The 25,122-nt window shown below is 38.3% G+C and overlaps 1 protein-coding gene across 2 annotated transcripts in view; it reads right to left on the bottom strand.

Annotated features, from left to right (window-relative positions):
- Positions 1–25,122, bottom strand: part of VEPH1 (ventricular zone expressed PH domain-containing 1) — a 373,634-nt gene that overhangs the window by 297,178 nt on the left and 51,334 nt on the right. For both annotated transcript variants that reach the window (XM_006867941.1, XM_006867940.1), the window contains exons 2-3: positions 22,026–22,241; positions 5,757–5,931 (exon numbers count right to left, since the gene is read on the bottom strand). In XM_006867941.1, the coding sequence (XP_006868003.1) occupies positions 5,757–5,931; positions 22,026–22,241 (391 nt within the window). The remainder of the gene's footprint in view (positions 1–5,756; positions 5,932–22,025; positions 22,242–25,122) is intronic.

The following is a 25,122-nucleotide window of genomic DNA, read 5'->3' as shown; positions in this document are numbered from 1 at the left end:
ATGAGTCAGAATAAACTTGATGGCAGTGGGTTTTGATTTGATTTAGTGGGATTGAAGGATCAAATGGCATTTCCATTTCCAACTTTCTAAGGAAGCACCATATCATTTTCCACAGTGGTTATACCTTTTTACAGTCCCATCAGCATTTTGTGAGAGTTCCAATCTCTCTACATCCTTTCCAGCATTTTACTTTTTGATCTCTGCTATTATTTCTGAAGTGAGATTATATCCAATTATTGTTTTGATTAACATCTCTCTGAAAGCTCGGAAGGCCAGAAAGAGAAGAAAAGAAGGACAAATAGTAGAGAACCCATGGAGGAAGTGAAAGAGTACTGTTACTCATTGAGGAAATCACAATTAATGTTACAGAACAAAATGTGTATAAATTATTAAATAGAAAACAAATTTGATCTTTCACACAAATCACAATAAAAACAACAACAACAAAAGTTTCAGACAAACATCTATCTGGTATTCTCTGTTTTGTTTTTTGTTGTGTTTTTTTGCCAAGATCTGTTGACATCAACAATGATATCACTCATTCCACATCCTCTTCTGAATCTGGCTTGATTTTCTGACTCTTCTCTGTTATTGTAGTTCTGCAATAATTTTTTAATTATCTTCAGAAAGATATTACTTACGAGTAATATTAATGATATTGCTTGATAATTTCTGCATCTCATTGGATATCCTTTCTTTGGAATGGGCACAAATTTAGATCTCTTCTAATCAGTATGTCAGGTAGCTTCAACATTTCTTGGCATAGATGAATGAACGCTTACAGCACTGCATTCCTTTGTTAAAACATTTCAATTGGTGTTTTGCCAATGGTATCAGTGCAGCTTGGACTTCTTCCATCATTGCCATTGATTCTTGATCACATGCTACTTCCTGAAGCGGTTGAACATTGACCAGTTTTTGTTGTTGTTTGTTTTCTTAGTACAATCACTTTGTGCATTTCTTTCACTTCTATTGGTGTTTCCTGCATTATTCAGTATTTTGGCTGTTGAGTTAATTCCAACTGTGACCCTATGGTACAGAGTAGAACTTCTCCATGGGGTTTATGAGGCTGTAAATCTTTATAGAAGTGGACTGCCTTATCTTTGTTCCCACAGAGTAACTGATGGGTTTGAACTGCTGATGTTTCAGTTAGCTGCCTAGTACATGACCTACTGCACTAACTGAACTCCTTTTTTTCTTTTGCCCATAAACCAAAACACCAAACTCAGTTGCTATGAAGTTGATTCTGACTTGAGTTCTTTAATATTTCATTCAAGGCTTGAAATTGTCTTCAGTTCTTTTAGTTTGAGAAATGCTGAGCATGTTCCCTTTAGTTTTTTTAACTCCAGGTCTTTGCACATTTCATTATAATAGTTACCTTTGTCTTTTCAAGCTGCTCTTTGAAGTCTTCTGTTCTATTTTTTACTTCATCATTTCTTCCATTTGCTTTGGCTAGTCTGTGTTCAAGTTCAAATTTCAGTCTTTTCTGACATCTAATTTAGTCTTGTTCTTTCTTTCATGCCTTTCTTCATGTATGATGTTCTTTATGTCATTCCTCACACTTAGCTGGTCTTCATTCATTAGTGTTCAGTATGTCAAATCAGTTCTCGAGATAGTCTCTAAATCCAAGTGGAATATACTCAAGGATGTATTTTGGCTCTGTAGGAGTTGTTGTTTTTGTTAAGTGCCATCGTGTTGATTCCGACCCATAGTGACCCTGTACATTGGACCCTGTTTCCAAGGAGCAGCTGGTGAGGTTGAACCACTGACCTTGCAGTTCAAACGACTTTGCAGTCTGATGCATTAGCCCACAGTGCCACATGTAAGATGTGGCAATTTCCTCCTATAAAAATTACAGCCTAAAAGCCCAGTGAGGCAGTTCTACTCTGTCACATGGGAGTCATTATGAGTTGGAAATTGACTATGCAGGATGCAGTAACAATAATAATAGCAGATTTTTTTAATCAATGTTATTGTTATTACTACTATTATTGAATGGATGACCATTAGGTCAGAATCCAAGTATTGCATGGGTGACTAAGCTAATTATGTTTATCTATGATTTTTATCACTCTAGTCTAACAAACTTAGAAAAAATCAAATAGCTGTAATACTATAATGTTTTTGGTTATTGTTGCTGTTGTTTGGTGTGGTCCAGTTGGTGCTGACTCATATTGAGCCTCTAATGGGATTTCTGAGGCTTTAAATCTTTGCTGGAGCAGAAAGCCTCATTTTTCTCCCAAGAAGCAACTGATGGACTTGAACTTTGAAGCCCAGTGCTTATCATATAGGTCTACCGCGCTCCTAGTGCTTATGGTATAACTGGAAAAATGAGAGGAATAGGATTAGGGTGCAATATGTCAAGGGGAAAGGTCTAAAGGGGGAGAAAGGTGGGTAATAAAAATATCTCATTGATTGTTTCCAAAGCTGTTTGACAGTGGTTGTAGGACAAAGGTTTGTAGCACAGAAAATTCTGTACTCAGAGATGACAAAATTACCTTCTGCTCAGTAGCTTTAAGTTTAAAGAGAACTTTAGAGAAAGAAGTTTTACAGATCTATCAGTGCTAAAATTTTAAATTCTGACATATATAACCCTAGCTTTCTACAGGTCAAGTTACCATTCATTCTATGGTAATGTTCTTACTGCTGTATCCAGTATACCAAATCATTCGTTTAGAAATAAAAAAGTGCTTTCTGTATTTCAAAAGATGTCACTGAAAGAGCATTTGAAACAAACAAAAAAAATAGATAAACTAAAACAAATAGATGAGCTAAGTTCTTGGCAGCTGCAAAAAGACCATTCAAATATATTTTTTCATAAATCATTTACTCGCAAGTCTAACTATTATGGTTTTAAATGTGTGTTTGCATGTGGTATATATATAAGAGTTTGCAATTCTTATGAAATCTGTTCCAAAAATATAGCCAAGGTGATGAAAAAAGCATAATTGGTTTTCTGGATGTTTAACAAATTTAATATCATGCCTAAAGTAAAATTAGCAATTCAATTCTGTAGCCAAAGTAAATGAGATATGTACAATACTGAGTAATATTATTAATGCAAATCTTTAGAAAGGAAGACAGATTGAGAACTAAACATTCCCAATGATGGCTGAGATTCAGACATGCCTGGGCAGGGTGAATGGACAGAGATCTGAATGGAGGTCATGGTATTGAGAAACCTTGGGAAGACGTCTGGCACAATGAGCTTAATTAAGGTACAAAGCTTTAGTCCTTGAAAGGTAGTAAGCAACTGAGAATTTGAGGAGTAATTCATGCTCAAACTTCTGGATGGATTGCTGAGTCCTGAAAGCTTAGGTAAAACTGAGAAAAACAATTTTTGTAAATCCCAGTAACACTGGATGTCGAGCAACCCTGAGCAGGAGGCCAGTTATGAATTGAATTATATTTTCCCCAAATCAGTGTTGTAAATATTAACTTATATGTCTGTGCTTATAAATCCATTTGGTAATGGATTGTCTTTGTCATACCATCTCTTTTGAGACATAAGAAACATTAAACAAACAAGGGAGTCCTGGTGTGGTGCTGTAGAATAAGTACTGGATTGCTAACCACAAAGTCAGTGATTCAAACCCACCAACTGTTCACTGGAAACTCCATACAGAGTCCCTATGAGTTAGAACTTGATAGCTTAACAACAACAACAACAAACAGAGAGACAGATGAGGCCAAAGAGATACCAAGCCACATGAAAATTGTCCAGAAGCAGAAACTCAGAAGAGACAAGGACTTTCTTCCAGAGTCGACAGAAAGAAAGCCTTTCCCTAGAACTGGCAGCTGAACAGACTTATGCCTTCCCAAACTGTGAAAAAAGAAATGTCTGTTTGTTAAAGCCAGCCACTTGTTATATTTCTGTTATAGCTGTGGTTGTTGTTGTTAGGTGCCATCAACTATCTTCTGACTCACAGTGACCCTATGCACAACAATCTGCAACATTGTCTGGCTCTGCATCACAAGTGTTGTTATGCTTGAGCCCACTGCTGCTGCCACTGTGCCAATCCATTTTATTCGGGATACTTGGAAAGGAGGACACATGTGGGACACTCTTGGGAACTCTAAGAGACACTTAGTATGGAGCACTTTGCAGGGGCTGATAGTCTTCTGGAGCATATTGGGGATGGGGCTGACTCACCAAATTGTAGGCCAAGCTATTGATGGATTGTGTGCGTTTTATGAGTTATTGAAGACTGGGTTACTGAGTACATACTAAATAATACCTTACATTACTCTTTGAAACCAAATTGAAGAAACTTGGTTTCTAATAGATTGAAACCAAATTAAAAAAACACAAGAGAAGGAGAAGATTTTGAGTGGTTAACTTGATCTTTTTTTTCCATTCAAATGTGGGAACAATTTTTAAGAGAGGTGCTCTGATTTTTGAGTTTTTAAGGGAGCTTTAACAAGTATCAACCTATCCTAAATGATGTATAAATTTTTAAACACCTAATATGTTTTCTGGTGCATTTTAGCTAACAAAAGATATTTCTTGTATTTAGAAAGTGAAGGAAGAAGTTTTTCATCTATTGGTCAGTTTGAACCTTAAGGTCGGTGTTTCGATCTCACCAGCTGTTCCTCAGAAACCCTATCAAGGATCGCTATGAGTTGGAACTGACTCAACGGCACTTAAAACAACCACTGAGAGTAGTGGGCTGTGCTCCACTGTGTACAGACAGATAGCTTTCCTGTGGTCAACTATTAGACAAGGTGCCTTGCTGTTGCGTCTAAGTGCCGTCGAGTCGGTTTCAACTTACAGTTACCTTGTATACGGTTTCTGAGACCAGCTGATGGATTTGTACTGCTGACCTTATGGTTACCAGTCCAGTGCTTATTCTACAGCACCACACCAGGGCCCCTGTTGTTGTTGTTAAGTGTCTTCGAGTTGGTTCTGACACACAGCAACCTTGCATAGGGTTTCTGAGGAGTGGCTGGTGAGTTTGAACTGCTGATCTTGCAGTTCAAATCAAACTTATGGTCGAGTGCTTATCCTGGAGGGTCACACTAGGACTCTCACACCAGGGCCCCTAGACGTATGGAAAACACTCTGACTTGAGAAATGCAGAGTTGGAAGGAAGCTTTTTCCTACCAGTTGCCATTCAATTGATTCTGACCCATGGTGACTCCTCCATGGGTGTGAGATTAGAAATCAGGCTCCATTTCAATGACTGTGACCTTTTAGAGCGGAGCCCTGCTAGCACAGTGGTTAAGCACTTGGCTACTAACTGTAAGGTAAGCAGTTCAACCCCATCAGCCACTAACAGCTCTTTGGGAGAAAGATGTGGCAATCTGCTTCAAAAGATTTATAGCCTTAGAAATCGTATGGGGGCACTTCTTTTCTGTTCTGTAGGGTCACTAAGAGTTGGGATCGACTTGACAGCAAGGATTCAATTTTATGGATCTTGCAGAAGTGGATTGCCAGATCTTTCTTAGATGGTGCGTTTGGGTGATTTGAACCTTCAAATTTTGGGATAACAGCTATGTGTGCTAATGGTTTGCAACACTCAGGAAGGAAGTTTAGAGCTCACTTAAGTCATTATTGAATCCAAATAATCCAACTGCTAGGTGGAGACATAAGTTCAATCATCTCACCCATGTTCCCAAGCCCACTGGTGGTAAACACAGAATTGAATGTGGTTCTCACTATTTTAAGTCTTGCTTTCCACCAAACATAAATCCCTTATGAAAACACTTTAAATGCCTCCTAGAATATGTCCTTAAGTTTGGTTTTCACACAGTACCTTGGAGTATACTCTTCACTATATCCTCTGTGTGATCAGCCAGGAGATCCGCCTTGGTAATTGCAGCCAGGGACAGGTAGTTAGACATGTTCCTGCACAGTTCCTTGTTGCCTCGGTGGAGGAATTTCACTGCAATGGGGATGGCCAACACCATCACAGGGGGCCGGCTGTAATTCTAAAAAGACAGAAAAAACAACAACAAATAAAAAGTGAATGGACGAAAGGAGACGGGTGGGTGGTAGTACGGTAGAGAGTAGACAGAAAGAAGAGACAGGTAAAAGATGCATTTGTTGTTGTTGTTGTTAAGTGCCATCGAGTCAGCTCCAACTAATAGCTATGTTACACACAACAGAACAAAACACTGCCTGGGTCTGCACCTTCCTCAATCATTACACCTGAGCCCATTGCTGCTGTCACTGTGCCCATCTATCTCATTGGGGGCCTTCCTCTTTTCCACTGACCCTCTACTCTACCAAGCACGGTGTTCTTCTCTAGGGACAGGTCCCTCCTGATAATATGTTGGAAGTATGAGAGACAAACTCTCACTATCCTGTATTCTAAGGAGCATGCTTGCTATTCTTCTTTCAACATGGATTTGTTTGTTGTCCTAGAAGTCCATGGTACGTTTAATATTATTCTTCAATACCATGACTCAAGTGTACCAATTCTTCTATGATTTTCCTTATTCACTGTCCAACTTTCACATATGTGTTAAGATATTAAAATGCCACGGCTTGGGACAGGTGTACCTTAGTCCTCAAATTGACATCTTTGCTCTTCAACACTTTAAAGTGGTGTTGTGCAGTAGATTTGCCTAATGCAATAAGTCATTTGATTTCTTGACTGCTGCTTCCTTGAGTGTGGATAGGTGAATCAAAGCAAAATGAAGCCTTTGACAACTTCAAACTTTTCTCCACTTATCATGATATATTATTTATTGGTCTAGTGGTGAGGATTTTTGTTTTCTTTGCATTAAGGCACAACCCATACTGAAGGTGATTTTCTTTGATCTTCATCAATAAGTATTTTAAGTCCTCCTTGCTTTCAACACCTGTGTATCACAGGTTGTTAATGTGTCTTCCTCCAATCTCGATGCCATGTTATTCATATAATCTATCTTCTGGGATTATTTGCTCAAATAAGTATGGTGATAAAATACAACCTTGACACACTCCTTTCCTGCTTTTAAACCATTCAGTGTACTCTGTATCTTGGTCTATTACAGGTTCCTCATGAGCATAAATAAGTGTTCCAGAATACTCATTCACTGAAATATTATCCATAGCTTGTCATGATCCACACAGTCGAAGAGTATTTGAATAGTCAGTAAAGCACAGGAAAATATCTTTCTGGTATTCTCTGCTATCAGCAAAGATCCTTTTGACATAGCAATGATATTCTTTGTTCCATGTTCTCATCTGAATCCAGCTTAAACCACAGGCAGTTCTCTGTCAATGTGTTGTTGCAGCCATTTAAAAATTTTACTTGCATGTGTTTTTTGTTTTTTTTTTTTTTACTTACATGTGATACTAACGAGTTTTTATTAATCACATGTGATACTAATGATTTCTGCATGTCATTGGGTCACCTCTCCGGAACGGGCCAAAATATGAATCTTATCCTATCAGGTGTCCAGATAGCTGGATTCTGAATTTCTTGGCATAGATGAGTGAGTGCCTCCAGTGCTGCATTTTTTATTGTTAAAAGAGTTGAATTTGTATTCCATCAATTCCTGAAGTCTTATTCTTTGCAAAAGCCTTTAGTGCACTTTGGACTTCCTCCACCAGTAGCGTTGGCTCTTGATCACATGCTTACTCTTGAGATGACTGAACATCACCCATTTCTTTTTGGTACAGTGACCCTGTATCCCTTCCATCTTCTTTTGATTTTTTTTTTTCTGTACCATTTAATATTTTCCCCATTCAAAAATGGTTGCAGCAGTACAAGGAGAGGGATCGGCCAGAAATTCAAGCTGAAGTCAGAAGAGGTTGTGTAACAAGGGATACCATTTCTGACATCAGATGGAGCTTGGCTAAAAGCAGATAATACCAGAAAGATCTTTACTTGTGCTTTATTGCCTATACAAAGGCATTCTACTATGTGGATCATAACAAATTATGATTAGCATTGTGAAGAATGGGAATCCTAGAACATTTAATTGTGCTCATGAAGAACTTGTAAAGGCCAAGAGACAGTCATTAGAAGAGAACAAGGAAATCTAAATGGTTTTATATCAGGATAGGTGTGCACCATAATTATATGCTTTCAGTATACTCATTAAATCTTTATGAACAATTATTATGTTCAAATCAATTATTATGAACAAATAATCCAAGAAGCTAAATTATGTGAAGAAGAATGTGGCATCCAAGTTGGAGAGTCATTAAGAACTTGTAATATGTAGATGACACAACCTTGCTTACTGCAACTGAAGAAGACTTAAAATACTTTTGAATATCAAAGACTGCCCTTACATATCAATTGAACCTCAGTGTAAATAAAATAAAAATCCTCAAAACTGGACTAATCAATAACATCATATTAAGTGGAAAAAAAGATTGAAATTGTTAAATACTTCATTTTGCTTGGTTCCATCATTAATATTTGTGAAAGCAGCAGTCAAAAATTGAAAGCTGTATTGCATTGGGCAAATTGGCTACACAAGACCTCCTTAAAATGTTCAAGAGCAAAGATGTCCCTTTGAGGACTAAGGTGTACCTGACCCAAGTCATGATATTTTCAATTGCCTGATATGCATGTGAAAGTTGGACTATAGAAGAATCGATGCATTTGAATTATGGTGTTGGAGAAGACTATTGAAAAGATCATGGACTGTCAGAAGAACAAATATCTTTCTTGGAAAAAGTATAATCGCAAGGCTCGTTAGAAGTGAGGATGATAAGACTTCATCTTGCACTTTGGACAGGTTTTCAGGAGGAATCAGTCCCTGGAGTTAGTCATCATACGTGGTAAATGGAGACTCAGCAAAACCAAGAAAGACCCCCAGCAAGATGGATTGACACAGTATCAAAAACAAAGCACTTAAACAGAGCAACAATTGTGGGGATGATATAGGACCAGGCAGGGTTTCATTTTGTTGTGAAATGGTGCACAATGAGTCAGAACCCACTCAACAGCACAAAACAACAAAAAACACACTTTCAAATTCATTTTCCATATCAGTTTGGGATCAATCTTATTCATGAACAGAAAAAAATGATGTTCCACAACCACATTTGGTACTTCTTCATTAGGCAGCCATGTTGAATGTTCTGACCCTGTTCCTCAGTGACAAATCATGTGCTTCTGTAAGAGTTGCACTCACTACATCCCATCCTTGCAGAGTTCCTAACATCACTGAACCATGAGACCTGGCCTGCAACCAGGCTTCTCTGATACTAAGTTTACCTTTGTCTACATTGTCTTCTCTTCCCCCATGAATTGAATTGGGCCTGATTGATCTGGACCATTAGCAATAAGTCCTTGCTTTAAAAGTCAGCTTTAGAAGTCTGGAACAGTTACTGGTTAGGCTATATGGAAGTGTTTGGATCCACCTGAGACTTACCAACACCAAGGGATTTCCAGCAGCCTGATGCATGCCAGCATGACAATTTACTTACCCTCGATGAAGATTTTCCCCAGGTCATATGTAAGGCTTCCCTTTGCTTTATCAGGGCACACACACACACACACACACATTCCAAAAAACAAACCGATAGCTGTTGAGTTGATTCTGACTTACAGCAACGCTACAGGAAAGATTAGAACTGCCCCCATAGGTTTGACAAGTCTGTAAATCTTTCCAGGAAGGGACTGCCATATCATTCTTGTATGGAGTGACTGGTGTGTTCAAATTATCAGCCTTTCAGTTAGCAAGTCAAACACTGAAATAGGACTCCATTTTATTAGGACACCTTTCTATAAGGAAATATTAGTCACCAGAACATTCACCCATGACCATAGAACCAGCTCAGCACAAAGGGAGATGCTTAGGATATTTCCTTGTTATTGTTTTTGTTAAGTACCATCGAATCAATTCCAACCCATAGCAAACCTGTACAGGGTTTCCAAGGAGTGACTGGTGAGTTTGAACCGCTGACTTTGCAGTTCAAGATGACTTTGCACTCTAGCGCATTAACCCACAATGCCACACCAGGACTCCTTAGGCCATAGTGAAATCCTCTTGCCCAATGACTGAATACACTTCTCTATGACTAGAACATTCCTATCTATCAAATCAAGTTTCCCTGTGGAAAGTGCTGGTTAAATGTGCCAAAATCATTAGCCCATGCTGACTCTCTTCTCGTGAATAAGCAGTTAAGGCATGTAGTGTTTAGGAATGCCAATAGATTTGGTCATTTGCTTAATTGTAATTATATTCTAGGTCTGCTCCCTTTACATTACATTCCCAGACCAGCAAACCCACAGCCATCAGATTGATTCTGACTCATAGACACCCCATGTGTTCTGGACCTTGGTGGCTCAAGGGCTTGTTCTCTTGGCTGCTACCATATAAATTGGCAATTTGAACTTGCCTGGTAGCACTACTGAAAAAAACCAAAAAAACTTGAGACTTCATTCCATAAAGATTACAACCAAGACAACCTTAACGTGTGGTTCTATTTTGTAACGTATGGGGTCACTATGAAATTATGTGAAAGTTACCTCAATTCGTCTTGGGTGTTTCAGTCTCATCTATTCATTTTCTTGGGTGGCTTCAATAAACAGCCAAACTTTCCATTAGGTGTAGATTTTTGCTAGTTTAACTTTAAAATGGCACAGCTTTGTTTCTTTCTTGGCTAATAAAAGGCCCAACTTTGAGGACAGAACTCAATCACACAATTCTTGGAACTTCCCACCAAAGAGTTTTAGACCCTGGTTATTTTATGTACTCTGGGTCTTTAACCAAAAACAATTACTGATAGAAAGGTACAAGTCTTCTATAAGGTCATGTTGTTAGCACATTTACCTATAACTTGCTGAGAAATCAGAGATGCTGGCATTGGAAAGTATGGTTTAAGTGTTCCCTATTAATTGTAAATACAGGCAAGGCACAGAAAAAGGTGCATCGATGGCTTTAAATCCATTGTAAAATAACACGTGCCAGCAATAATGAAAGAACTGTCTGTCTTAACCAATTTGATCATATTCTTTTTATAGCAATTTTAGAGAAAAAATAGTGGTTGGATACTAAAATTTCTATAGTGTGGTTCCAAGTGAAATATATAAAATCCCCCAAAATGTGTAATGTGATTATTAAAACAAAATCCAAAATCCTTAATCCTCAATTTTTCCACAGATATCATTTGGAAATCTCTCAAAAGACAAGATAAGTAAAAACATTAAGCAAAGAGGAAGTTGTTCAGTTAGACACCAAGAGATTGCCATCAAAGATGCTCAATCTCTAATGTCTAGAGTGTTTGTAGCATGTGTATCAAGAATACAAGTGAAGGGCTGGGAGGCAAAGATGAGACTGGACACATGTAGGTCCCAGTGACTTGACAGATACTGTCCAACCTCCTTCCAGTAACTGAGTTTCACTTTCAAAAGCAGCAAAAGGAATTGCTTGTGTCAAAGGTCCATAAAATTACATAATCTCTAGAATTATTTGGGCCACAGCAATGCTAATGGCACTTATGCTGAGAGACCACCACCATACTGATGATCATACATATACATGTAAAAAAAAAAAAATTAGCAACTGCTGCTAGTGCTAGAACCCATGACAGACTTGACTCCTTGGGGCAGAATTGAGAGTATTGATATGTGCATCAGCTTACATGCTCATAGGTACTCAGAGAGCAAACTCACTGAGATACAATATAGAAATAAAAACTTGCCCATGGGACGGTTGTGTTTAGCTCTAATGGTAAAGCAAGAGAGCTTTGTTCTGCAGATGCCAACAATTATATTTCAAAAATAGGTTAACACCAATTTGTTGAAATTTTTTTATTTTAAAATGCACTCTGTGTATGCTTCCTGGTGCTTTATGGCTAAAAAGAATGAAGCATTTGTTTATCTAATAGTTATGTGAGGTGATAGCAACCCAAAAGCTTTGTGAATCTCAGATTTTGAATTCAATGAAGAACCATAAAAAAGGTTAATCACAAGAAATAATGAACGTTATTTATTAAAGTAGAGTCCCTGGGTTGTTCACACATCATTGCTCATGAAGATGTTGTTGTTGTTAGGAGCTCTCAAGTTGGTTCCAGCTTATAGAGTCCCTAAGTGTTTATGAATCGGGCTGTGAACTGCAAGGTCAGCAGTTTGAAACTACCAGCTGTTCCGTGGGAGAAAGATGAGGCATTCTGCTCCAGTAAAGATTTACAGCCTTGGAAACCCTGTACAGGGTTGCTCTGAGTTGGAACCGACTCCACGGCATATCATATTAACAACAACATGAACAACAGAATGAAACACTGCCTAGACTGGTGCCATCTTCACAATGGTTATACTTGAATCTATTGTTGCTGCCACTGTCAACCCACTGATCAGATAGTCAGACAATTTGGGATTTACAAATAAAATGCTTTAGTTCCCAGCAGCATGGCTATTCATACAAAAACTGAATGGCACATGCACTCAAGTGTTCCTGGTGCTTTTTCTGGTAGATAATAAGGGAGCAAGGAGCCCTTGTAGTACAGCGGTTAAGCACTCAGCTGATATTAGAGAGATCAGAGGTTCAGATCTACCATCCATTTTTCTACCAAGGAAGAAAAATGTGGCAGTCTGCTTCCCTAAAGATTACAGCCTTAGAAACACTATGGGAAAGATCTTTTCTGTCTTGTTGTTGTTGTTGTTATGTGCTGTGGAGTCGGTTCCGACACATAGTGACCCTGCATAGGGTTTCTGAGGCTGTAAATCTTTACTGGAGCAGAAAGCCTCATCTTTCTCCCACAGAACAGCTGGTAGTTTTGAACTGTTGAATGTGAGATTCGTAACCACTACATTACCAGAGCTCCTTCTATTCTGTCTTACAGGGTAGCTATGTATGAGACTCTACTCCACGGCAATGTTGTTGTTGTTAAGTGCCATTGAGTCATTTCTGACTCATGTTAAGTGTCATCAAGTCATATCTGACCATAGCAATCCTGTTTAGGGTTTCCAAGGCTGGTGAGCTTGATTCGCCAACCTTGCAGTTCAAGCAGCTTTGCAGTATGCTGCATTAACTCACAGTGCCACACCAGCACTCCTAGGGCCCTGTATACAATTTCCAAGCAGTGATTTAGTTAAATGAAGAACGGGTCTCAGGAAGCTGGTTCTATCCTTTTTCCTCTCATTTCATATCACTTTCTTATAGGTATGAACTGAGGAACAAGTACTGAGGCCTACTCACTGTGCAGTCACATCTCCTGAGCTCAGATTTTCATTCATTCATTCATTTAACAAACAATATTTGAGTACCTACTATGTGCCAGACACTGTTCTAGATGCTGGGGATAAGTCAATGAATAAAGCAGATCTTATATTTTGGGGAAGAATTCTGGTGTGGCACTGTAGGATAAGCCCTGGACTACTAACTATGAGATCAGCAGTTGAAACCCACCAGCTACTTCTAGGAAACCCTGTACAGGGTCATTATGAGTTGGAACTGACTGGCATGCACTTAACAACAACAACAACAACTTATTTGGGGAAGGGAGGAGATAGGCAATAAATAATGGTTGTTGCTGTTGTTGTTAAGTGCCATCAAGTTGGTCCCGACTCACAGCGACTCTGTATAGGGTTTCCAAGGAGCAGCAGAGACTATGAACCCATAACCTTGCATTATCCTGTAGCACCACATCAGGACTCCAAACAATGGCTATAATTAAAGTTTGTTAGAAAGTCTTGAGTGATATTTTAGAGTCTCTTGCAGGTGATGATAATACCAACCTAAACGTTACAATTAATAAATAGTTCATTTAATACTCACAACAACCTCACAAGACAGCTATTCTAATCATTTACATTTTACAGCAAATTAAGGCAGAGAAAGATTAAATTGTCCAAGATCACACAGCAAAGAAATGGTAGAGCCGGAATTGCTTGTTGGATATAAAACTTCTAAGGTAACTACCTTGTATGTAATGGCAGCCTGGGGCCGAGTTTGAATATTCATACAGCATTAACAGGAAAGAGAAAGAAAGATGGAAATGCAGAACCAAGAAGAATGGGACCACGTGGATCTTTACCTTTTAAGAAGGGGGAAATGGACAAATACTCCCTGTTTCCCAACTGTTAATTTGGATATTCTTTCTATTCCCTACCCTAGTGCAGGCAAACCCCTCTGGCTATCTCTCCTTTTCACACAGTAATAAAAACTGTGAGCTGAGAAGGGGGATGAGGTAGAATGCAAAACTGATTAAGTATGGCAGTAGATCTGTTAAGGGATTTAGTTGGGGAAGAGGCAAAACTGCTGTAACCAGCAGAGTGAGAATGAAACTTGGCTGTCAGTCATTGTGAGGGTTGTTGGCCTGTCAGTTCCCCAGAGTTTTATTCTAGCACACCATTTACGTCAATTTCATTTTCTTCAATTCTCACCAGGTTCTCATTCATCTAGAAAGTAATGGGTGCCTTGAGGGAATTTGGAAGTATGTTCCCTTTCAGGATTTTTCCAGGGGCAAAGAAATGGGCACTACAGGTACACCTTGTTTTATTGTCCTTTCCTTCATTGTGCTTTACAGATACTATGTTTACAAGTTGAAGATCAACCTTGCCTTGAGCAAGACTATTTGTTGTTATTGTTGTTAAGTGCCATGGTTCTAACTCACAGAGACCCAGTATAGGGTTTCTGAGGAGTGGCTGGTGAGCTTGAACCACAGACCTTGTGGTTCAAACTGACTTCGCAATACAGTGCATTTATCCCACAGAGCCACACCAGAACTCAAAGCAAGGCTATAAGGTGTCATTTTTCCAAAAGCATGTGCTCCCGTCGTGTATCACATTTTGGTAATTCTCACACTAATTCCAACTTTTCGTAATGCTATTGCACATTTAAGTAGACAATGGTTTAGTGTAAGCATAATAACTTTTATATGCACTGGGAAACAAAGCATTCGTGTGACTTGCTTTATTGTGATATTCACTTTACTGCAGTGGTCTGAAAAAAACCATCAATATCTCTGAAGTCTGCCTGTAATTGACTCCATGTAGAAACCTGGTCAGAGGAAGGTGTTAAACCTAGATTAGCCATGATTTGAAACAGCTACTTCAAGATAGTGGCTAGACATTAAATAGAGATCTCTTTTATAATAAAATATCTTCTTCACGAGTAGCCCCTCCCTAATGCTACCTGTTAGAAGTACTGGATTTCAGTAGTTTGATGTCTAGCTGTATGCTCACTTGCAATACCCTATATGACCAAGACTAAATTTATTTGCTAGCTACAAGTCCCTTTTTAAATTGAGCATTTACTGAGTAGCAATCATACTAATGAGCACGTTATATGAAATATCTCTAACCTACACAACAGTCATGAGTAGTAGACATTATTTTCTTCTTTTTACAGATGGCAGAAATTGAAGCTTAGAGACATAAATGACCAGTGGTTACGAAGTGGGCTGCGAACCGCAAGGTCAGCAGTTCGAAACTACCAGCTGTTCCGTGGGAGAAAGATGAGGCTTTCTGCGCTTGTAAAGATTTACAGCCTCAGAAACCCTGTACAGGGTCGCTATGCGTCGGAACCGACTCCACGGCACATAACCACCACCACCACCAGTCCAACTCTAAAACCTTAAACTCTAAAACCCTCTGCTTTCTTAAGGAAGTCAGAATTTGGAACAGGGAGGAAGTCTGAGAGATCCTATGGTGCAATCCTTTGTTCTATAGTGATAGGCTAAGAGACTTGTCTAAGGATGCAGGGTGGGTTTGTAGAAGCTCAAGGTCAGAGAAATCCAAACTCAAAAGTGCATGCCACACACATGCATTGATTTAATAGTGAGAAAATAGTAGAATATGAAGTCTAGAATTTTATACGTGATTTTAAGGCAATATGGAAAATCATAAACTTGTGGAACAAGAAAAGAAGGAACTGAAAAATGTTACTAAGTAAAAGAGAAACAAATCTAAGGTGGGTGTAGATTGAAAAAGGAAGATGCTTGGAGACAAAAGAGAAAGAAAGAAAACCTTTTTTTTTTTTTAATTGATTAAAAAAACATATTTAACTTGAAACAACAATGAAGTGGCCAGAAAACAGTAATTAGCGAAATGCCCAAGGTGTGGGGAAAAATATAACTGGTCCTTTGCCTGATTAGACGTCTGATGATGGGGTTGTATATTATAGGGGGTGGGTGGGAAAGGAAGCAGATTATTTTCCCTTTCATTTGTTGTTGTTGTTTAGTGCCATCAAGTCGGTTCCAAGCCATAGCGACCTTGTATAGGGTTTCCGAGGAGCACCTGGTGAGCCTGAACCACCGACCTTGCAGTTCAAACTGCTTTGCAATCTGGTGCATTAACCCACAGCGCCACACCAGGACTCCAATAAGAGCAAGCTAACAATGCTGAATTCCTGATTTTTAAAATCCTACTCTTTTATTTTATTGAGAAAAAAAAAAGAATATAAAACATCTGAATTATTACATGGTTCGCACAAGAACCTAAACTGCGAGTAGTACAAAGTCATCTTTTCTATACTTATTGCCAGCCAAAATGTTCCCATGAGATTTGATGAAAGGTAAATGCAAATGATGCCACAGCAGCCTTACTTCTGCTTTCTAGGGCTGTCACGCTGGACCACATACATCCTCAGGTGATTTGAGCAAGATGCTGAGCATTGCTGATAGATAAGTTCACATTTAGAACTCCCCACCTTCCAGTACTAGTACAATGTACACAATGGACACATAATGCCCACACTAGCCCTAAGACCTAAATTATCCACTTAAGTGATTCACTTACTGCTCTCAGCCAAGCAGATTATCCCACTGCTCTTCTCTCTGTTCCAGTGGAATCACTTGGCAGGTGTGGAGATATGGACCATACAGGGTGACAGTCAGAGTAACGACACCCAATGATTATAAAAAAAATTTTCAGTGTTTTAACAGAAATTTATTATTTTTATAAAAGTATTTCTGTAGTTAGTTATAACAACAGAAATATTTTGCATAAGTCCAGCTGACAAGCTTCAATATAACTTCAAGATTGAAACTCTATTTTAAAACCTTCTAATGTGGCTGGGTGTGGTGCCGTAAGATAAGTGCTTGACCTCTAGGTTGGTTTGAACTGAAAGGTCAATGGTTCAAACTCAACACCTGCTCCTTGGAACCCTATACAGGAACTGATTCGATGGCACTTAATAGCAACAACAACAAAGTGGCCCCAACATTCATCTGCCAATGTGTCATACTGTGGTGGCTTGTGAGTTGCTATGATGCTGAAAGCTATGCCACTGATATTTTAACTACCAGCAGGGTCACTTATGATGGACAGGTTACTGTTAAGCTTCCAGACTAAGAAAGACTAAAAAGAAGGAAAAATACACAACGATGTTTAGCCACTGAAAACCTTATATGAATGGCAGCAGAACATTGTCAGATATAGTGCCAAAAGATGAATAACACCAGAATATTGTCACATATAGTGCTGGAAGATAAGTCACTAGGTTGGAAGGCACTCAAAATGCTACTGAGAAAGAGCTCCCTTTTCAAAGTAGAGTTGACTATGATGACAATAATGGAGTAAAGCTTTCGGGACTTTCATTTGCTGACGGGGCAAAATGAGTTATTAATCAGAACATGGAATACATGAAGTATGAATCTAAGAAAATTGGAAGTTGTCATAAATGAAACAGAACACAAAAATTGATATTCTAGGCATTAGTGACCTGAAATGGATTGCTATTGACTATTTTGAACCTGACAATCAAATGGCTTACTATGTTGGGAATGACAAATTGAAGAGGAGTGGCATCACTTCATCTTTAAAAGAACATTTCAAGATCTATCTATAAGTACAGTGCTCTCTATGATAGGATATTATCTATATGCCCACAAGAAGAGTACTTAATAAAGCGATTGTTCAAATTTATGAACCAACCACTCAAACCAATGATGATGGAAATGAATAATTCCACCAACTTCATCAGTGTGAAATTGATCAAATATGCAATCAAAATGTATTGATAATTACTGGGGATTAGAATGCAAAGGTTGGAAACAAAAAGGAAGGATCAGTAGTTGGAAAATATGATCTTGGTGATGGATATGATGCTGGAGATCATATGACAGATTTTGCAAGACCAATGACTTATTCACTGAAACTACCTTTTTTAAACAACATAAAAAATGACTAAATACACAGACCTTACCAGATGGAATACAAATAAATCAAAATAGCTACATCTGTGAGAAGACATGGTAGAAAAGCTCCATATCATCAGCCAAAACAATAAAGGGACAGACTGTGAACAGACCATCAACTGCTCATATGCAAGTTCAGACTGAAGTGTAAGAAAATTAAAATAAGTCCACAAGAGCCAAAATATGGCCTTGAATATATCCCACCTGACTTCAGAGATCATCTGAGGAAGAGATTTGATGCATTACACACTAAAGACCAAAGACCAGAAGTGTTATAGTATGACACAAAGAACTTAATACAGGAAGAAAGCAAAAGGTCATTAAGAAGACAAGAAAGAAAGAAAAAAACAAATGGATCATAAAGATTTACAGCCTCAGAAATGCTATACAGGGTTGCAATGGGTCAGAAAGGACTCCATCGCATTTAACAAAACTTACTGCTGATCAATAATTCAGTGCAGATTAGGTTGTAAGTTATTTACAACAGGGTTCTGAAGACAAGGACTGATATTTTGGAAAGAAACTGAACAGTGGCGTCATTAGGGTTGGTGTCACATGACACCAAATAGCTCATGGTGTCATCTCATACCTGCACCCCGTGGACTTGCTTAGTAAACCATGCACAATCCTTAGTAGTGTTTATTTTGCATTTTAATTCTAGAATAATAGGTTATAAGTATAGTTGTATAAGATTTCTATGATTATATAACTGCCAACAATAAAATTGTTTTGTAAAATCTTTCTACATTGTATCATGACATTGTTGTTGTTGTTAAGTGCCGTCAAGTCGGTTCCGACCCATAGCGACCCTGTACAGGGCTTCCGAGGCTGTAAATCTTTATGGGAGCAGAAAGCCTCATCTTTCTCCCACGGAACAGCTTGTAATTTCAAACTGCTGATCTTGCGGTTCGCAACCTGATTTGTAAGACTTTACTAGTTACTATATTACTAATAGGATTGGTGGTATGGCACTGTAGGATAAGCACTGGACTGCAAACCACAGAATCAGCAGTTCAAAGTCATCAACTGTGCCTCAGAAACTCTGGCATTTAATGTAATAACTTAATGACAGCATTACTAGTAACTAGTACCACTGTTAATTGGGTAAGAATGACAGCTTTGACTAAAGCACATAGTTGTTCTTGTTAGGCATCATGGAGTTGGTTCCGACTTAGAGCACAGTTGTATACAGTGGTATTTTGAATCACATGGTTTAATCTGCATAGCTACAAGTATGTACTATTGTTTTCATTGCTGCCAATGTTTTTAAATTAGCTGATTTTACCAAATTTTCTGGTGGTTTAGCTACAATATTGTGATAAGTAGTATTTGTGAATCTGTACCAGTAACTTATTTTTTTGAGTATGATGTTAAAGCTAAGCAGAAAAAGAAAGTCCATACAGTTACTAGTAATACTGTTGAAGATCAGTATGTATGAAGATCAGTATCGGTATGGCTTGCACCTCAGTGTAAATAAAACAAAAATCCTCATCACTGGACCAATGAATAACATCATGCAAGATAAGGCACTGGACCGCAAGGTCAGTTTGAACTTCAAGGTCAGTAGTTTTAACCCACAAGCCACTCCTCGGAAATCCTATACAGATGGCTATCGTTTGAAAAGACTCGATGGCACTTAACAACAACAATACATGGAGAAAAGACTGAAGCTCCCAAAGGCTTTGTTTTGTTTGGGTCCACCATCAACACTCATGGAAGCAGCAGTCAAAACATCAGACAGCACACTGCATTAGGCAAATCTCTTGCACAAGACCTCTTTAAAGTGTTGAAGAGCAAAGATATCAGTTTGAGGACTAAGGTTCACCTGACCCAAGCCATCGTATTTTCAGTAGCCTCATATGCATGGGAAAGTTGGATAGTGAGTAATAAGACCATGAAAGAATTGATGCTTTTGAGTTAGGGTATTGGAGAAGAAGAATGTTAATGTACCGTGGACTGTCAAAAAAATAAACAAATCTGTGTTGGAGGAAATGCAACCAGAATGCTTCTTAGAAGCCAAGATGGCCAACTTTGTTTCTTATACTTTGAACATATTATAAGGAATGCCCAGTCCCTAGAGAAGGACATGTTTAGTAAAGTGGTGGATCAGCAAAAAAGAGGAAGACTCCAAAGAGATTAATTGGCCCAGTGGCAGCAGCAATTCACTCAAGTATAGCAATAATTGTGAGGATGGTACAGGACTGGGTGGTGTTTCATTCTGTTGTACATAGGGTCAGAACTGACTTGATGGCACTTAACAACAATATTGATTATAGGGTGACATAAAATTGCTTAATACACTATTAAAATACATTATTAAAATTATTTTCATCTATTTCTTACTCTTTTTTTTGAAATTTAAATTATATATGTAGCTTGTGCTGTTGGCTTGCATTATATTTCTATTGGACAGTGCTGCTCCAGAACTAGACCAGTGATTTTCAACCAGTTGTGGGAGCTGGGGACTATTGCTGATTTGTGAGGATCTTCCCAAATGCCTGTGGAGGAGCATTTCTCATAACATTTCTCATAACAATGTATCAATAAAATACTGAAGATTCTCAATGCAAAACAGATGGATTTGATTTTTGGCGCTTTTGCCAAGAAGCATTAGTCTTTTAGTCATATTTGCTATCCCCTTCCTCACATCTCCACTCTCCTGTCGTTCTGGGGGGGTCAAAGGAAAAACAGTAGAGTGGTGGGTGCAGTTTTCTGCTTAGTCCTTGAATAAGCAGACAGGTTGGAATATGTTCCTGCTAAACATGGGCAGAGAAGCTCTAGTAGCATAGTGGTTGAGAGTCGGGCTGTGAATCTCAAGGTTAGCAGTTAGAAATTACTAGAGGGGCTGTGAATGAAAGATGAAGCCTTCTGCTCCCTTACACTTCGGAGTCCTGGTGTGGCGCTGTTGGTTAACTCAGTGGACTGCAAAGTCTGCTTGAACTGCAAGGCTGGTGGTTCAAGATCACCAGAGGCTCTTCAAAAACCCTATAAAGAGTCGCTGTGGGTTGGACCCCGACTCTATGGCACTTAACAACAGCAACAACAAACATGGACAACTGTGCAAAAAATAAAAAAGGATAGATGATGTGAAAGACACGAAGGAAGTGGAGGAGGAGAAGGAGGAAGAGATAGGAAGCTAACCTCAGCTATCACAGACAGCTGATGTTAACATAATCAGAGTTTTCCCAACTGTACTCAGTGGACCCCTAGTTCTCAGGGATGCTCATAAATGTTGTGTTGGGGATGGGAAGGGAAAGGAACTTTTATGGTTAAATAAGATTAGAAAATGCTGCTGACTGTGGGGAGGGAAAAGGAGGCTCCACCTCCATGGTTAAATTTAATTGGAAAATGCTGGACTAAACCAAGTTAACCAACTTCCTTTATTGCAGGCTTTTCGGAACCTTTAATATGCTATAAAGCTTTCTGACAGCACAAAAGGGAAATTCAATGCTCTTCATCTTAACCACAGGATTATTTTTAGAGAAATACCTATTAACATCACTGTCTGATTTAATATGTCATACACAATGTCATTTAATTTGCATTTTTCAGGCAGGAAACAGTGGCTTAGGGAGTTAAGTGATTTTCCCAATATTACACAGCCAGCACATGGCTGAGCCAAAATTCTAAGTTCATGCTTACACCAGAGAAAGGAAGTTAAACATAGTCACAATGCATATAGAAATATACTTTAAAATTATTAATTCATCTCTCTACATTTTAGACTTTAGAACTCCTTGGACAAAAGAGGTCTCCTCAGAATTTCCAGTATCTCTCATTTGGCTCTTAGCACACATTGCTTTCATTTTAGTTTTATATGTACATGTCCTGTTTCCCCAGCTAGATTGAGGCTTGCCATGGTATAACTTTGAATGTCCCACAGTGTGTCTTACATGTAGACAGACATGAAAGTTCTAGGTTCAGAAACACCATGTGTTCAGATAAGCTGCCAAGCCACTGTTAAATAGTCTGACATGGAACAACGACATACCTGCAAAATGCAACTCATGATATCAGATGCAATTTTTGCATGGGGACTGTCTTCATCTTTCCTGGAGCATCTCAGGTTGTGTTCCAAGCAAGAGTCCCAGAGCCCTACAAGGGCCTTTGCATGCTTTTCAATGGACTCAGTCTCTCTGATTGCTGTTGTGATTCGAGTTATACAGATTTCAACCACAGCCTGGTCATTGTTATTGGTTTGATAATCCTGTTTGGAAAGAAAATTTTCATGTTAAATAATAAATAATACTCTGGAAAGCTGTCCTTCAAAGAACTGACTCATTACAAACTCAATCACTTAGAAGAGGTGTGTGTCATGCCCAGAACAATGAGGACCTTCTTTCTTGGAGCCCTGAATCTGTGGAAGACGCAGATGTGCAAACATCTGAGATAGAGCAGGTCCCTACTATCAGATACATTGATAGGGAACAGTGAGACTCCAAAGGAGTTATTCACTTGCATGTGGGTTTCATCTTCCAACCACTTCAGTTTCTAAGCCCATGACAAGTCAAGGTCGACTTTTTATTCTGACATTGTAGTTAACTTTTGTGAAATGTTTCAAATCACCCTTCAATAACCCAAAATTAACTTTACCTCTGCTGTTGTTGCTGTTAGTGCCATCAAGTCATTTCCGATTCAGCTCTGGTAGGGTAGCGGTTACAAGTCGGGCTGCTAACCTCAGGGTCAGCAGTTCGAAACTACCAGCCATTCGTTACACGGGAGAAAGATGAGGCTTTCTATTCCTATAAAGATTTACAGCCTTGGAAACCTTATACAGGATTACTATGAGTCAGAACTGACTCCACGGCATACCACCACCACCACCAGAGACCCTATAAAGGATTTCCAAGGAAAATGTTGCAGGAAAAGAGTTCTAATTTTTCCCCCTAATCTGATCTGTGAAAAACAGTATGTCACTGCTGTTTTATTTGGAATTTCCTTGATTAGATATGAGGTTTATACTGGTTTATTTTTTGTGAGATAGATATATTTTGCAATATTAAGAGAAGTATCTCTTTATTCCTATTTTACTGAGTTAATTTGAAAATCAAGAATGAAATAAAATTTCATTAAATTCCTTTTCAGTATCTATAGATACATAATTTTTTTCATAGTGCTATTAACATTATAAATTATAGTTAACAAAACTCTGAATATTCCATTGCAGTCTCATAGATTCTGCAAATCCTACCTGATTATGGTACTTTTTAAAAAATATTACTGGTTTCTGTTTATTAATACTTTATTTAATTTTTTTTCATAAATATTTGAGAGACTGGTTTTTATATTTGTCAGGTTTAAGCCTCAATTTTATTATAGTTTCATAACATCTTGAAAATTTTAAATTCCTTTTGTGTTACCTGAGATCATGATTGTATCAAATAGTGCGTTCAACTACTAACATACAATTTGATGATGTGAATCTACTCAGCGGTGCTGTGAAGGAAAGGTCTAGCAATTTGCTCTATAAAGATTGCTACCAAGAATCTTACAGAACAATCTTATGAAACAATTCTATTCTATAACACATGGGGTTGTGGCCCCATGTGTTTGATGGCAATGGGTTGTAATAGTGTAATGGTGGTTGTGGTGGTGGTGTGCTGTGGAGTTAGTTCTGACTCATAGACATCCTGCATTGGGTCTCCGAGACTATAAATCTTCACAGGAGCAGAAAGTCTCATCTTTGTCCCATGGAACGGTTGGCCAAATCGTAACCAAAGCTCCTTAATAGTTGTTGTTGTTGTTGTTAAGTGTCGTCGAGTCGGTTCCGACCCATAGTGACCCTGTACAGGGGTTTCCGAGGGTAATAGTAGTATAGCATTATTTATTGATTTTACTTTAATGTGTCCTAGCCCAAGAGAGTTGAACTGAACTTTTCTACAATGAATGTATCTCTTTTTCCTGGAGTTTTTGTTGGATGAACATTGCTGCTGTGGAATTTGCTACATTGATAGTCTTGATTTTATAAAGCTTGTGAACAGAATTCTTTAGCATAAATAGTCCCTTTCTATGCTTATATACTGCTTTCTGCCTAAAAATTTTCTCGAATGATATAAAGACCATGATCCATGTTTCTTCAGTTATCATTTGGTCTGGCATCATTTGCCCATCCTATTATTATTATTTGTTTCTTTTGCAGCTTATTTTACATCAAATAAATGTATGTTAATATTGTTTATAAACTTTACATAAAACAATTTAGTAGTCAATATTCAATGCTTCTTAATAGTTACAGGTATACTTAGTATATGGGGTATACAAAATAGCAAGGTAGTATCTGATCATCCTATGATTCCACACCATTCTATCATTGTTGTTGTTGTTGTTGTTAAGTGCCGTCGAGTCGGTTCCAACCCATAGCGTATATGGGGTATACAAAATAGCAAGGTAGTATCTGATCATCCTATGATTCCACACCATTCTATCATAAATAATTTAAACATGGTAGCCCTGGTATGGCACTGTAGGATAAGCACTGGACTGCCAACCACAAGTCAGTGGTTCAAATTCACCAGTCACTCCTCAGAAGCCTTGTACAGGGTCACTATGAGCCAGAACAAAGTTGAAGATACTTAATAATAATGACAAGGGCTACATATAGACTTCCCAGATCTCATTGGAATACAGAGCCTTGCTTTAGCAAATAAGTAGACAAACTGTTTTCCACAATTTTTAGCAAAGAGCTTTGATCTTGATTCAGTGTTGATTTCTATCTTAAGATGCCATTTCCTTTATTGTATAATTATAGTGTGCCTTGATGCAAAAAAAAAAATAGCCTTTATATTAAACAGGAATATGTGATGTGTTTTTGCTGTGAAAACAATTTGCAGAGCATATACCAGAGTAGACAAAATGACTCAGCCAAATCGCCTCAATAAAACTTGTGTTGAGTCACTCCAGTGAAGCTCAGTGAGTACGCAAATGAAGCAACATGGTGTCAGGGGTGGAAGCTATGACTGGCCACATTATAAGTGGATCTTATTATTGCCGCCAAATAAATGTATAACTAAAGAGATTTTTTTTCAACTTGAAAAACTCTATCTATTCAAAGTCTTAGGTCTCACATTAAAAAAAAAAAAAAAAACTCT

Source organism: Chrysochloris asiatica, unplaced genomic scaffold (assembly GCF_000296735.1).
Source record: "Chrysochloris asiatica unplaced genomic scaffold, ChrAsi1.0 scaffold00113, whole genome shotgun sequence".
NCBI classification, from domain to species: domain Eukaryota; kingdom Metazoa; phylum Chordata; class Mammalia; order Afrosoricida; family Chrysochloridae; genus Chrysochloris; species Chrysochloris asiatica.
The sequence above is the reverse complement of the archived record's forward strand: the minus strand, read 5'-3'. Positions and strand labels throughout refer to the sequence as shown.